Source organism: Vicugna pacos, chromosome 4 (genome assembly GCF_048564905.1).
Source record: "Vicugna pacos chromosome 4, VicPac4, whole genome shotgun sequence".
NCBI classification, from domain to species: domain Eukaryota; kingdom Metazoa; phylum Chordata; class Mammalia; order Artiodactyla; family Camelidae; genus Vicugna; species Vicugna pacos.
The window spans coordinates 3,867,212-3,881,399 of record NC_132990.1 but is presented as its reverse complement, the minus strand read 5'-3'; the positions used below and the strand labels follow the sequence as shown (position 1 = coordinate 3,881,399).

The window sequence follows — 14,188 nt, the reverse complement described above, 5'->3', positions numbered from 1 at the left end:
AAGGAGATAGCCTGGCAAAGATAAGGTTCCTTCTCCAGGCTGAGGGAACAGCTAGTACAAATGCTCTAAAGTGAGAAGATGCGTTAAGAAATAAACAGCACTACACAATAAGGAATTGGTCTGTAGAGATCAAAGGAAGGGACGAATAAAGTAAGTTGGAGGCATCAGGGGGATCAGATACTCCTGATGAGGAGTTTGGACTTTTTGAGCAACAGGAAACCACTGAAGAGACTTAGCCATGGCGTTACATAACCTGAGTCACTCAGATGCTGGGAGAAGACAATGTTTTGGAGGTGGGAATGGAGAGTGGGCGTGACACTGAAGCAGGGGGAGTGAGGGGACTATTCAAGATCTTGTGGTAACCTATAATGAAAAGGAACATGAAAATGAATATATGTATATATATTTATGACTGAAGCGTTATGGTGTGCACCAGAAATTGACACAACATTGTAAATTGGCTATACTTCAATTAAAAAAAAATACCTAGAAACAAACAAAAACAAAAACACAATGCTCCGAAAACTTCTGGGATGCAGCAAAAGCAGTTCTAAAAGGAAGTCCATAGCAAAAAAAAAAAAAAAAAAAAAAAAGCTTACCTGAGGAATCAAGAAAAATCTCAAATAAACAACCTAAACTTACACCTAAAGCAACTAGAGAAAGAAGAACAAACAAAACCTAAAGTTAGTAGAAGGAAAGCCATCATAAAGATCAGAGCAGAAATAAATGAAATAGAGACTAAAAAGGCAAAAGGAAAGATTAGAGAAACTAAGAGATGGTTCTTTGAAAAGATAAACAAAATTGACAAACGTTTAGCCAGACTCATGAAGGAAAACAGGGAGAGGGCCCAAATTGATAAAATCAGAAGTGAAAAAGGGGAAGTTACAACTGAAACCACAGAAATACAAAGGACTGTAGGAGACCACTACAAGCAAATAAACGCCAACAAAATGGACAGCCTAGAAGAAACAGACAATCTCTTAGAAATGTACACTCCCAAGATTGAACCAGAAAGAAACAGAAACTATGAACAGACCAATTACTAGTACTGAAGTTGAATCAGTCATTTTAAAACTCCCAACAAACAAAAGTCCAGGGCCAGATGTGCATGTTGGCTTCATTTCGGACAAGCTAAACTCTCTGTCCCTCAAGTTATTCCTATAAAATGGGATTGTTAAATACTTCTTACTTCACAGGGCTATTGTGAAGATTAAGTGAAATAACATTAATAAAAATGTAGGTGACTAAACAGCGCGCTCCCAATTTTCTTTTAGATACGATGATTAGTAGAGAAAAGTTTATAAGGATGTGCACCAAAATGTCAACAGTGTCTGTGTATTGAGGTGGTGGGATTTATGAGCTTAGTTTTTTGGTTTTTTCAGCTTTTCTATATTTTAAGAAATTTCCACAATGAACATACATTACTTTTGTAAATAAAAATCGTTAAGTCTGAATTAAAATTCCAAAACCATTAAGAACCAGCTGAGATGATACTTCTTTCATTAAAACGTTCCCGATTTTCCCATTGGCAGAATCAAGGCTCAGCTGAGGAAAGATTCATTCCAAGCTCACTCACACGTTTGTTGCCAGGATTAAGTGCCCCCTACCCCGCCCCACCCCACACACGGCTGTTCCTTGCCCCGTGGGCCTCTCCACAAAGCAGCTCACAAAATGGCAGCCAGTTTCATCAGATCAAGCAAGTGAGAAGTCAGAGAGACAAAGACAGGAGCCACAATTTTTTGTAACCTAATCTTGGAAGGACCTTCCCATTACTTTTGCTGTTTTCTATACACGAGAAGCCAGCCCACATTTTAGGTCCAGCCAACATTCCAAGGGAGGCGATTACACAAGGAAGTGAATATAAGGAGGTAGCATTGAGATCCATCTTAGAAGCTACCTACCACATGTGCATACTATATGACGCCAAACCTAATCTTCAGTAAAATAAACCAGAACACTGGTTTTATGACAGAGGTGCAGTGATTGGTTATGGTCACAGGGAACTTCTATGCAATATGAAGATGTTCCATATTTTGATAAGTATGTATGTTTATGGGAATACACCTTTATCAAAACTCGTTGTACCATACACTTAAAGCCGATGTAATTTACTGAACGTAAATTATACATCAATTTCCTTTATACCTCAGCTTTAAACAAATTTTATCCTGTGGTTCTTTTTTTAGGGGGTGGATAACTCAGCCTTCTATATTACCAGAAATGGAGGTGGTAATTCATTTGTGTGTTTGGTTTTAGACCAAAGTTCCCACTTTACTTTTCAAAATCAAAAAATGTATTCAACTCCACTTAGTAGGTTAAGAAATTGCACGCCAATATCTGGCTATGAATTCAGAAAAGATTTTAAATAAATTTGTATTTTACTCTCACTGGAGTACATCGGTGCATTTGCAAATTAAATTCTTCAATGTGGAGACATGTTATTTTTTCCAGTCTACATTAGCTGTTTTCCTCCACTAAAGAAACGCAATTGAGTGATGTTACTATAGCAACAAACATTAACGCCAATGTAGAACTTTTAAAATACATTATTTTTTGTCTTTTAAAAGTTTTATTATATATTTTATTTTAAAAACAACTATATAAGCTGGAAAGCCATCATGAGTATACTTACATTAGCAAATTCTTTAAATGTTTGATTTTTTTTATTGAGGTATAGTGAACAGAACATTATTTAGTTTTAGGTATACAACATAATGATTCAATATTTGTATACATTTGCTGAACAATCACCACAGTAAGTCTAGTTAACATTCGTCATCTTACATCGTTACAAATTTCTTTTTCTTACAGTGAGATCTACTCTCAGCAACTTTCAAATATGCACCACAATGTTATTCACTATAGTCACCATGCTGTACATTACATCCCCATGACTTATTTAGTTTACAACTGGATGTTTGCACCTTTTGATTCTCTTCATTCATTTCACCCATCCCTGTGGCAACCACTAATACGTTATCTATAAATACACTTTTTTGTGATTTATCTTTTTAGTTTTTTCCCCTTAACAGAGGCACTGGGGATGGAACCCAGGACCGCGTGCATGCCAAACATGTGCTCTACCACTGGGCTCTACCCTCCATCCCCCAAATACATTATTTTCATGGCACAGTAAATAGTAAGAAAAAAATTTCCCTGCCACGCATATCTCTATGGAGACAAAACAGTTCGAGAACTGGACCCCCAGAAATGGGGTCAAAAACACAGGTGGCAACAGTTGAGGTAGACCAGCAATATTAACTAATGCAGCCAGCCAGGCATCTTAATCTCTATTTTTTCAACATAGGCACAGAGTAGATATAATTTCTATTTCCACAAACAAATACAGTCTTGAAACTTTGGCCCTCTTGATTCAGCTTTTATTTTCCTGCTATCCTCTTAACTCTGTTTTAAGGAAAACACGACTGATGAATAGGGTGACGTGCAGCCGTATTACTGCGGTCTTGTCTACATTCAAACGAAAAGAAATGATACATTTTTGGTTAGGGAAAATCAAGATGTAGTCTTTTCCCATCCAAGTTCACCAGCCCTCTAAACCCTATGAACCCCAGGTTAGGAACTTTTGGTACTGAAATTACAGCCTGGACCAAAAGCCTGGGGTGGTGTGTCTCAAATCACGTGGGTTAAAATGCAGATTTCGATTCAGCCTGTGCACTCTGATATTCTGCCTTTATAACAAGCTCCAAGTAATGCTGATGTTCTGGCCCAGGTATCACACATTTCAGAGGAAAAGTTCTGAGGCTTATCATGGGAGACTTCACCCTGGAGTGGTCAGAAGGCACACGAATGGCTTCCCTGACCCTGTTAGTCCCCGGAAACTGCTTGGGGTTTCTGGCTTCATCCTAAAGGGGCAGCTTTCTTTCTCCGTGTGCTGCAGTGTCTAATGACGGAAAGGAAACTTGGAGATTCTGAGCTGCTGGGCGCCCTCATTGTCCCCAAAGCCACGACGGAGTAGCAGCGACTGGTCAGCTAAATGCACAAGGACACACATCCATTCACAGAAAACAAAAATTACTCCCTAGTCATAACAATGGGTCACCAAGCCTAAAAAGCTGAAGTGACCTTGCAAAAGGGAAAAGGTCACGAAAGGATTGACATATGTATCTTTGCCATTTTCCTGGGGCCCAGAAGATACATACAAATGAAAATAGTACATAATAAAATATATATTCATATATAGTAATAGCACATGAAAGATATAACTCTTCTCTAAATCAGCTTCTGTTCTTTGAGCAAACTCAACTGTCACAAAACTCCAGTGCCCTGTGCTTGTACTGATATATTTAATATATAGAAAAAATATTAAAACAGCAGAAAAAAGTCCAAGTTAACAAATGTCACTGCTATTAGCAGTAATAAGTAAGCAAACTAATTTTCCTTGTTCCACCCAGAATGGTTTTTATGTGTGTTTTTTGTTTTTTGTTTTTTTCAGTAAGAAAAAAATCCGGAGACCTGGGGCACTGGGCTGCATTTCCTCTTCAGCCTCCTGGGAGCTCATGGGTCCCTTTCCACCATCTCTCTACATCCAGCATTCTCAACTATCCTTAATTCAAAAATTAGATTGGAGCTCCCATCAACCCCACCCCTCGGGAGCCCAGGTCTTTAGAGAAATAGCAGAAATTGCCAAGTTTCAGCCCAGCTCCTAGGGTGCTGCTCTTGTGGTGCCCTCTGTTGGCCACATGTGGAAGCAGCCAAAGAAGTCTTTTCCGTGCTGGTAAAAAAGAAAGGATAATTTAAGGCCAAGTTAGGTATTTGATAATGCCACTTGCAACATGGATGGACGTGGAGATTGTTATTCTAAATGAAGTAAGCCAGAAAGAGAAACAAAAATACCATATGATATCACTTACATTTGGAATCTAAAAAAAAGACACAAATGGACTTATTTACAAACCAGAAACAGACTCACAGACACAGAAAACAAACTTGCAGATACCAGCAGGATAAGGGGGTGGGGAGGGATAAATTGGGATTTTGAGATTTACAGACATTAAGAACTATATGTAAAACAGATAAACAATAAGTTTATACTGTATAGCACAGGGAACTATATTCAATATCTATCATGAAAAAGAATATGAAAACAAATATATGTATGTGAACGTATGGCTGAAACATTATGCTGTACACCAGAAATTGACACAAAATTGTAAACTGACTGTACTTCAAGTTAAAAAAACTGGGGGGAAAAAAAAAGAAGGGTATTTGAGGTGATTGCAAAAGAAAAACATATAAATGAGGACCCTCATCCCAAGGCATCCTGGCCTTTAAAACAAAAGGCTCACCATATTAAGACTTTCGAAAAACATAAAAGCATCTTCCTTTAAGAATTCTAAGAATGAAAATTAGAAAAAAAGTGGGTTTGGGGGGAAGAAAGCATGCCTGTTCTGTTTCGTCACTGGAAAACAATGAAGAGTTGATGTTTACACTTTTCGAAACTTAGCATTTTTGGTCTCTGGGTTTCAGAAATAATGCTGATGACCCAAGAGAAGGTGGTTACACGGCTTAGGAGCCCCAAGGTAATACTCTAGAAGCCTTAGAAGTAAAGTGAAACAATAAAGAACCCCTGTGACTCAACAACCAAAACACAAACAGCCCGATTCAAGACCAGGCAAAGGACCCGAACAGACATTTCTCCAAAGAAGACACATAAATAGCTTACAAGCACCTGTGAAGATGCTCCCCATCACTAATCATCAGTGAAATGCAAATCAAAACTACAATGAGTGGGGAGGGCATAGCTCAGCGGTAGAGCGCATGCCTAGAATGCACAAGGTCTGAGTTCAAGCCCCAGAACCTCCGTTAAAAAATTAATTAATTAATAAAAACCTAATTACCTTCCCCCGCCTAAAAAAAAAAAAAAACTACAATGAGCCAACACCTTACACCTATTAGGATGGCTACTACTGCCAAAAAAGGGAATAAAAGTGTCGGTGAGGATGTGGAGAAATTGGGGCCCTTGTGCACTGCTGGTGGGAATGTAAAATGGTGCAGCTGTGCTCCACGTGTTACTGCGCAAAACAGTAACGGAGCCTAATGACGGGGTCTGGAGAGCTTCCAGGCTGGTCAGCCCACTGATGTGCTGGGGGGGCGGCGCCCCCGGACCATTTCCCACATACCTTGTCTTATGCATTTCTTCCTTTTGACTGTTCCTGAGTGTCACACTTTATAATAAAGTGGTAACAGAGAGTAAGGCACTTCCTTGAGTTCCGTGAGCCACTCTAGCAAATTATTAAACCTGGGGGAGAGGGTGTGGAAACCCTCGGTTTATGGCCAGTTGGTCAGAAGCACCAGTCACAAGCTGGGACGTGGGATTGGCATCTGAAGTGTTGGGGGAGGCAGTCTCGGGGGACTAAGCCCTTAACCTATGGGGTCTCCACTAAGTGCAGGTAGATAGAGTCAGAATTTAATTGTAGGACCCACAGCTGGTGTCCAGAGAGTTGGAGAGTTGCTTGATGTGAGGGAAAGGTCCCACACAGTTAGGGTCAGAAGTGTTCCGTGTGTTGAGAAAACTAGCTTCCTTTTAATAATGAAAAGAATTGAAAACAAGGTCTCAAAGACACATTTGTACACCCACGTTCACAGCAGCATTATACACAGACAGCCAAGACGCAGGAGCAACCCACGTGCCCACTGACAGATGAACGGATAAACAAAGCGTCATAAAGCCATACGATGGACTATTATTCAGCCCTTTAAAAAGAAGGAAATTCTGACACACACTACAACATGGATGGACCTTGAGGACATTATCCTAAGTGATAGGATAAGCCAGGCACTGAAAGACAAATGCTGTGTGATTCCACTTACATGAGGTACCCAACGTAGTCAAATTCACAGAAGCAGAAAACAGAATGGTGGTTGCCGGGGACTGGGGAGAGGGAGGAATGGGGGGTCATTATTTAATGGGTATAGAGTTTCAGTTTTAAAAGATGAAAAAGTTCTGGAGATTGGCTGCACGGCAGTGTGAATATACTTAACACAACTGAATTATACACTCAGAAATGGTTAAGATGGTAAATTTCAAGTTATGTGTATTTCACAATGAAAAATTTTTTAATTTTTCATAGTAAACTGGAACACATCAACACAATCATTCCTTCATTTGCTGCCTTGGGCCACATCTGGCTCAGCGTCTAGAAACTTAGAAAGTTAGAGCCAGCAGGGACTTGGAGATCTGGTCCCATTTAAAAAAATCAAAAATGGAGGCCACAATGGCACGGTGACCCGTGAAGGCCTCGGAGGGTCGCAGAGGAGATGAGACTGGAAAGAAGGGCTCCTGAATCCCAGAGTGCGGCCCCACCCTGCACCACAACCCGGCGGGGACAGGGCATTTCCTGATGAAGGTGATAGTGACCCTCATCCCATCTCAGGCTCTGGGAGGTCAGGAAATGCACCTTGGTTAAAGTCCCCATGATCTGAATTTCCAAGGCCCCTGAGCAAACCTGGAGGGAGAAGAGGAGAGAAATAAGACCTACTTAAATGTTGACAGGGAGCGCTCACTGAGTACCACTGTTTCATCGAACTCTTTTGTAACTTTTCCCAACATGAACCTTAAAAGGAGTATCACCGTCCAAGGCAGACCAAACAAATGATGTACTGCTTTTTCTGCCTGTCTAGTATCAGAGTATGAGCCATGCATATAAATTATTCTTTATTTTACTTTGATGATTGGGAAAGGGTACCAACATTGTAAGATCAAATCAAAGCTAACAAGTAACTTTCCTGGCAGTTCATTGGCTGATTTTAGTAAAATAAAGACATGTCTGTTTAACTGAAAAATAAATGTTCTCACTGGCCCTTTGTTTTGGCGGGGACCTTCGAAATTAAGGCCAAGGTGCTGATGAGAAAACAATCACCCTTACAGCATCACAGCCTTGCACCTCCTCTGAAGCACTCACAGGACACGCAAGTGCCTTGGAAACAATCCCTTTCACCAATGGCTTATTTTGAGAAGATGCACGTTCAGCTGGTGAGGCTTTGTCCAGATACATTTCCCAGGGCGGATGATGGCTCCTGGTACAGCAGGTGAGGTAGATTCTCTTCGCATTTTGCAGACATTCCTGTTGTACCTTAACCATGGCGGTGAGTGGACCGCAACCAACATATCCAGCTTCACATTCCTCCATCTGGGAACGGACCGCCGTCCCCCTGGTCTGCGAGCCAGTCTGCAGCTCTGCCCCGCATTCTAGGCCTTGTAGTCTTGAGGGATGTTTTCTTCGTCCACGGTTGGTTTAGGTTTTAACTGGCTGCTTAAAGTTAGAAAGGAATATCTCAAGCCCCCTGCCATGCTGAAAGGAGGAAAAAAATAAAAAGTGACCATAAATAAATCCCACGAAGCAGTCGCTGACATCTTTATAAACACAGTCCATTTTAAATTGAAGGTAATTACTGAGTCTGCTGTTTTACACCCTCAGATGTGTGGATTAATTGATGAGAATCAATCTTCTTATTTACAAATCTTTGGGGTCAGAAAAAGAGCCCATCAAATTTAATACAGACACTTGGGAGAGAAAATAAGGTTATTATTTAAATAAATTATGCCCAGTTATCTAAAATAGTGTCCCATGTCCGAGATCCCAAAACACCTCTTCAAAAGTATCTTTTAGTCACTCCTCCCCATATCCCTAGTGTATGGCACTTTGATGGTGCACAGATTTAAGGAGGCCCATTCACAAGAGGAAGACACATAACGTAGGGGCTTTCCTTTCGATGCAATTCAGATCTTGACCCCTTGACTTTTCATCACACACGTCCCCATGATCCACGTCAGTGAGCAGGTCATAAAAATAGATGAACTGAATGATTTGAGTACAATTTGTCTTTAAAACTGTAATGTCAAAACACCTCCTGCTCTTTTGCTTGTATTAACCAGGCTTTTAAATATTCCCATTTTACTAAAATGAGTGCATTGACAAATCCCACTTACCAAATATTTAACCCGACAAAGTTTAACACCGAGAAAATGTAGTCTCCACCAACTAACATCCCAATGTAGGCAACGGACACATTCTGCAGGAAAAGGGAGAGGATTAGTGACTTTAAAAGTAAAACCTTAAGGGGAAAAATATATATATGTTGAAATCTGAAACTAAAGATTTCAGTTACTTTTCACTATCGTGTATTACAGTAGGGGTCCGTGAAATATTGAATGAGTGGATAAAAACCATTACATACAGCTTCATAAAGAAACGAAGTAAATTATGGCACAATAACCACAGAAATTGCATTATCCACGCCCCCTTCCAGTCAGCACACAGGAAAAAGATGTAGGAGTTGAGTTGTAAGCAGCTTTCCAGATCCCATCTCTTTATTATCACGGGGTAATGAATTTTAATCATATTAGCCCTAAACGTGAACAGAGTGAGGCATCTGATCAATTCCAAGCTGTCCTCTCTGTCCAGTGTATTCTCGGAGGTCCCTGGGCAGACAACAGACAGGTCTACTGCTGAAGCATTCACTCGCTGTAGGAGTTCATGTCAACACAGAAACAAAGCAACCACAGAGAATTCAGAACACCCCCCGCCTCCTATTCACTTGTGTGTGCGTGTGAGTGCGTGTACATACACCTGCAACATAAACCCCAATCCAAGAGTTGGCTGCCTTATAATTGAGCACAGATCTGGAGTGAAAACAGTTCTTCACAAGGATTCTGTTAGTCAACAGGTTCTCCCAGAAAGCTGTAGGCCCAAAGGGATCTTAGCCCAGAAATTTGGAATTTTTTCCAGCTATTTCACTTGGTTTTCCCAGGCCATCCCTTCCACCACTCCCAATTTAAAAGTCCTGATTTGTCTCTTCCTTTTAAATTAGCAAGTTTTCCCTTCGTTGTACGGATTAGGAGAAGACGTAAGAAGGGATCATCGCAGGCACAGCTGGCAATACCACAAGCCTCCATCCTTACTGCACCCCTGACAACAGCAGAGAAGCCCAAGAGTCAACCCCCCAAATCGGTTATGCGTTCCAAGTCTTCAGCCACTTACCTTGATGGCTCCAACCACTGCTGTCGTCAGGGCCGAATTGTAGTAGCTGCACAGAACTGTGGCGTACATCAGCAGAAACCTGGGGCAAGGAAGCAGACACCGTGCTGTGTGACAGCAGCAGAGCAAGAAGGGGCAGCAAGGGACAGACACACGGGTACTTTGAACAAATAAGAAAGAAACACAACGGTATAGCACAGGGAAATGTATTCAGCATCTTGCAGTAGCTCACGGTGAAAAAGAACACGAAAATGAATATATGTACGTTCGTGTCTGACTGAAGCATCGTGTTCTACACCAGAAATTGACACAGTGTTGTAAACTGAAAAGACCTCAATAGAAAGAAAAAAAGAAAAAGAAACGCAGAACAGAAAGATCTTAAAACCTACATCTTAAAACATCTTTTTTTTTAAACAAGGACTTGTACACCACAGGGAACTATATTCAATTTCTTGCAATAACGTATAACGGAAAAGAATCTGAGAAGAAAATCTATGTATGTATGTGTGTAACTGAATCACTTTGCTAGACACCTGAAACTAACACTGTAAATCAACTACACTTCAGTAAAAATTTTTTTAAAAAAAAACAACAAAACAAAACAAAAATCTCCTTTTTAACTCGGACTTTTTACAGGAAGATGGTCCAGTCATACATCAGCCGAATTTTCTACCTTAGGTGTCCTTTTCATTTTGTCTGTGCATTTCCCATTAGTGTTTCCCCCCAAACAGTTAAGGACAAAGAGATTTTTTTTTTTTAATGATCCGAAATCTTTTGTTTAACAGCTATGTTCCAACAGTGGTTTTCAATCCTCTCTGTGCATCAGAATGACCTGGTGCACTTTTAACACGACGATGCCTGGCAGAGGGTCCCCTTCCACAGGTTAGAGGCAGGGCCCCAGCCGTGTGCAGGATCAAAGATCCAGAGGTGATTCTAAAGTTCCGCCAGTGCTGAGGACCACTGGTGTCAGCAGGGAAGGATCAGCCGAGCGATTGCTGGCTTTAGACAAGGAAGACTTAAATAATGGAGTCCACATGCCAATACGACTCCTGTACCCTATGACCAAAGTCAACTCAACAGGCATTCAAACCGACTGGTATATTGACACCTGTCAATTAAATGACTACAAAATCGTGACCAAGCATCAGACAAGAAAAAAAATACACACACACACACACACACACACACGTGTGTGCGCACACACACACACAGGAAAGAATGCAGAATTCAACCAGAGATCAAGAAACATATTCATTTCACTCAAGTAGTAAAGGAAATTAGTCCTAAGTGGGGGACAAAATTTCATCCACTGAAATCAGGTGATTCAATGTTGAAAGAGGTAACAATCAAAACCAGTTGAGAATGAAATGAGAGACGCTCTGCCAGGGTTCAGTACGTGTTCTGTGTGGTTCAGTGGGCTTGTAGATGTAATTCTTGGTGGATCTGTGGGAGGGCGCGAGCCGTGAATCTCTCTACTCTGCCGCCTTGGCTCCGCCCCCCAAAACTGGTTGAGAATGAAACTGGAAAGATTCCGAGAGAGCATTAAGATATGCCAGATTTCAAAGCTAAACCCCAGTTGGAGGGCACGAGCTTTCGTACGCTAAGAACAGGCTCAGCCCAGGAGGATCAGGGAGACGCCTCCTGTCGCAACTCAGCGCCCAGTCCGAGGTCCAGGCCCAGTTCTTGATTGTTAGTAACAGAATCTAGATCACAGACATTCAGCCCAGGCACCGCTTTTGACCTGAGTATGTTTATTACCAGGGATGATAGAGAAAAAATATTAGAGACGACGCACATCAAGCTTTTACATTAAGTTAGGGACTCAACTCAATTGCAGACAGAGTCTTCAGTCTTCAGAATAACATGTATCTTTGTTATTAAGGTATTTACAACAATTTGACAACTTAGAGAATCCAACATCTTGGCCTTTGTGGTTTGTATCTGAAACGTACAACTGATATCAAATCTGCAATTTTCATTTGAAAGGAATAAGACACTCTTAAGTCTGTACATAGTATTCAGATGTTTAGAAGAAATCTGATTTACCGCATTGCCAAGTCTGGTTTATTAGATTTCAAAGAGTTGCTCAGACTTGTAAAGCAACCTGGTCCGATAGCTTCCCTGGGGCCTCATCAGGGCTTGGAACTGCTGGGGGGAAAAGTCAGGTAAATAAAATTTGTGCGTCCCATTTTAAATGTTTAGCTTTTTTTTTTTAATTCCCTAAGTTGTAAATGAGACTGGTTTACAGTAAATTGTTGAAGAGATTTCCATCAGTTACACTTGAGTTAACAAACTATTGATCAAATAATGAAAGTAAATATCCTTATGTTAATACAAAAATTACTAGCTTTATAGAGCAATAGCATTTATATGTCGGCGTGAGAAGAAGCTAAGGTTTTTTTATTTTTACAATTTTAATAAACTCAACATTAATTTAAAGTCCCAGGGAACTGTAATCCTACTGATGCATAAACTGAAAAGATTAAAAAACTCAGCCTGATGTTGCTGGGTGCCTGCACGGCTGGGCCTGGGTAGCAAGAGCGTAGAACCCACAGCATCCCTGCCCTGGAGGAGCCAAGGGTCTAATAAAATAATAAAGATTACAGCTCACGGAAGGGATACCAATTCCAATTTCCAGGATACGGGAAAGCTTTCTGCAATTCCTAACCTGGAGCACAGCCTTAAACCCAGGACAACCATGGACGTCCTTTATGTGTATTTCTGCTTAAACCTTCCTACTCCAGGGTTCCAATCATGCAAGGCTTTCTTCATGCTACACTTTAGTGAAACCACCTTGGCCAATATCCATCTCCCGTAAGTGCTGGCGCCCAGGACACGCCCCCACCAGCTGGGCTGAGCGACAGGGAGGAGTCCCTGTCTCCGGCCTCCCAGCCTCCCGGCCTCCCAGCCTCCTGCGGGAGTCTGAACTAGCAGCAGTCCTAAGAACCAGATGGCATCTGGTCCAGGAACAGCCACCTTCCGCAGATAGAAAGGCTGCACTTCCCAGCACACCCACTGGGTGTCCCCAGAGAGGGTAACTGTGAAATTACTGGGATCAAAAGGAGTATGTCAAAACATTTTTTTCTAAGAAATCTATACAAGTATGTACCTATACAATCCTTTGGCTAAGACCAAGTTTCTGAATTAAAACACCCGCCATTAAATCAGTCCAAAGGAAACCACTTTTAACACCAAAAATGTCAACCTCCACATGACAGCTTTGATTTTAGCATCGGTGGATTAACAAAATGCAAAGACATTTAAAAGCACTGCTGTTGGGGGCAGGGTGTAGCTCAGTGGTAGACTGCATGATTAGCATGCATGAGGTCCTGGGTGCCATCCCCAGTATCTCCATTAAAAAACAAAACAAACAAACAAAAAAAAACCTAATTACCTCCCCCACCAAAAAAAAAACCAAAAATCAAAAATCAAAATAAATAAAAAGCATTGCTGAATTCTCAGTAGCTTTCTGCCATTCCGTACTTTTAAATCATATTTACCATCTATGTACATTTGAAAAATGATGGCACATATGTGCAATCCACATTTATTCGGACAACAGATGCCAGCTGGTGTTTTGGCTGCCAGGGCCCCAAGGGAGGGAGGTGCCCATGCGAAAACCCCTGGACCAGAACCCCTGCTCAAAGGTTTCTTCCTGTTTCTGAAAATAACACGAAAAATAACTGATTAACCCAAAGCTGGATGGCACATTCGTGGCAGTCACAAACAGAACTCAAATGACCTCGTTTACAACCTGTTGCTGGTTACCATTCTACGTACAAGCGCACATGGAAATCCAACACAAACGTTCAAGGAACAAAAGACATTGTTACACTCCTTCCACCAACCACAATGGTGCCCAAGCCCACTGCTCTCTGGTTTCAGATTTCAAAGAACTTCAAGAAATCTCATCTTGCCCGTCTCTGGTAGAGACTCACTCCTACCCGAGACCTCAGTGGTGCGCCAGGGAAGCCAAAATCGTGGGGTAAATATGATCTCGGTTTTACACCAAGATCTGGTTTGTTGGGAAATGATGCATTCTTGAAGATGCCCAAGCAATCGGCAGAATCCTGTCATCTCCTGGACCCCACATCTTGGCAGTATCAGTGATGGTTCAAAGAATGGAACATTTTTTATGCGGTGAGTAGGGAAAATTGATACTTTTGTGCTCCTATTAAGGAATATATTAA

The 14,188-nt window shown here is 41.3% G+C and overlaps 1 protein-coding gene across 5 annotated transcripts in view; it reads right to left on the bottom strand.

The window, feature by feature from the left end:
* Window positions 1-7,662: 7,662 nt before the first annotated feature.
* The window catches only part of SLC35D2 (solute carrier family 35 member D2), a 45,899-nt gene continuing 39,373 nt past the window's right edge, over window positions 7,663-14,188 (bottom strand). For 4 of the 5 annotated variants that reach the window (XM_072959154.1, XM_072959157.1, XM_072959156.1 and 1 more), the window contains 3 exons: window positions 10,002-10,158; window positions 8,951-9,033; window positions 7,663-8,312 (listed from right to left, as the gene is read on the bottom strand). In XM_072959154.1, coding sequence (XP_072815255.1) covers window positions 8,210-8,312; window positions 8,951-9,033; window positions 10,002-10,158 — 343 coding nt within the window. In that variant the 3' untranslated portion in view covers window positions 7,663-8,209. The remainder of the gene's footprint in view (window positions 8,313-8,950; window positions 9,034-10,001; window positions 10,159-14,188) is intronic. The other variant, XM_072959155.1, reaches the window with a different exon arrangement.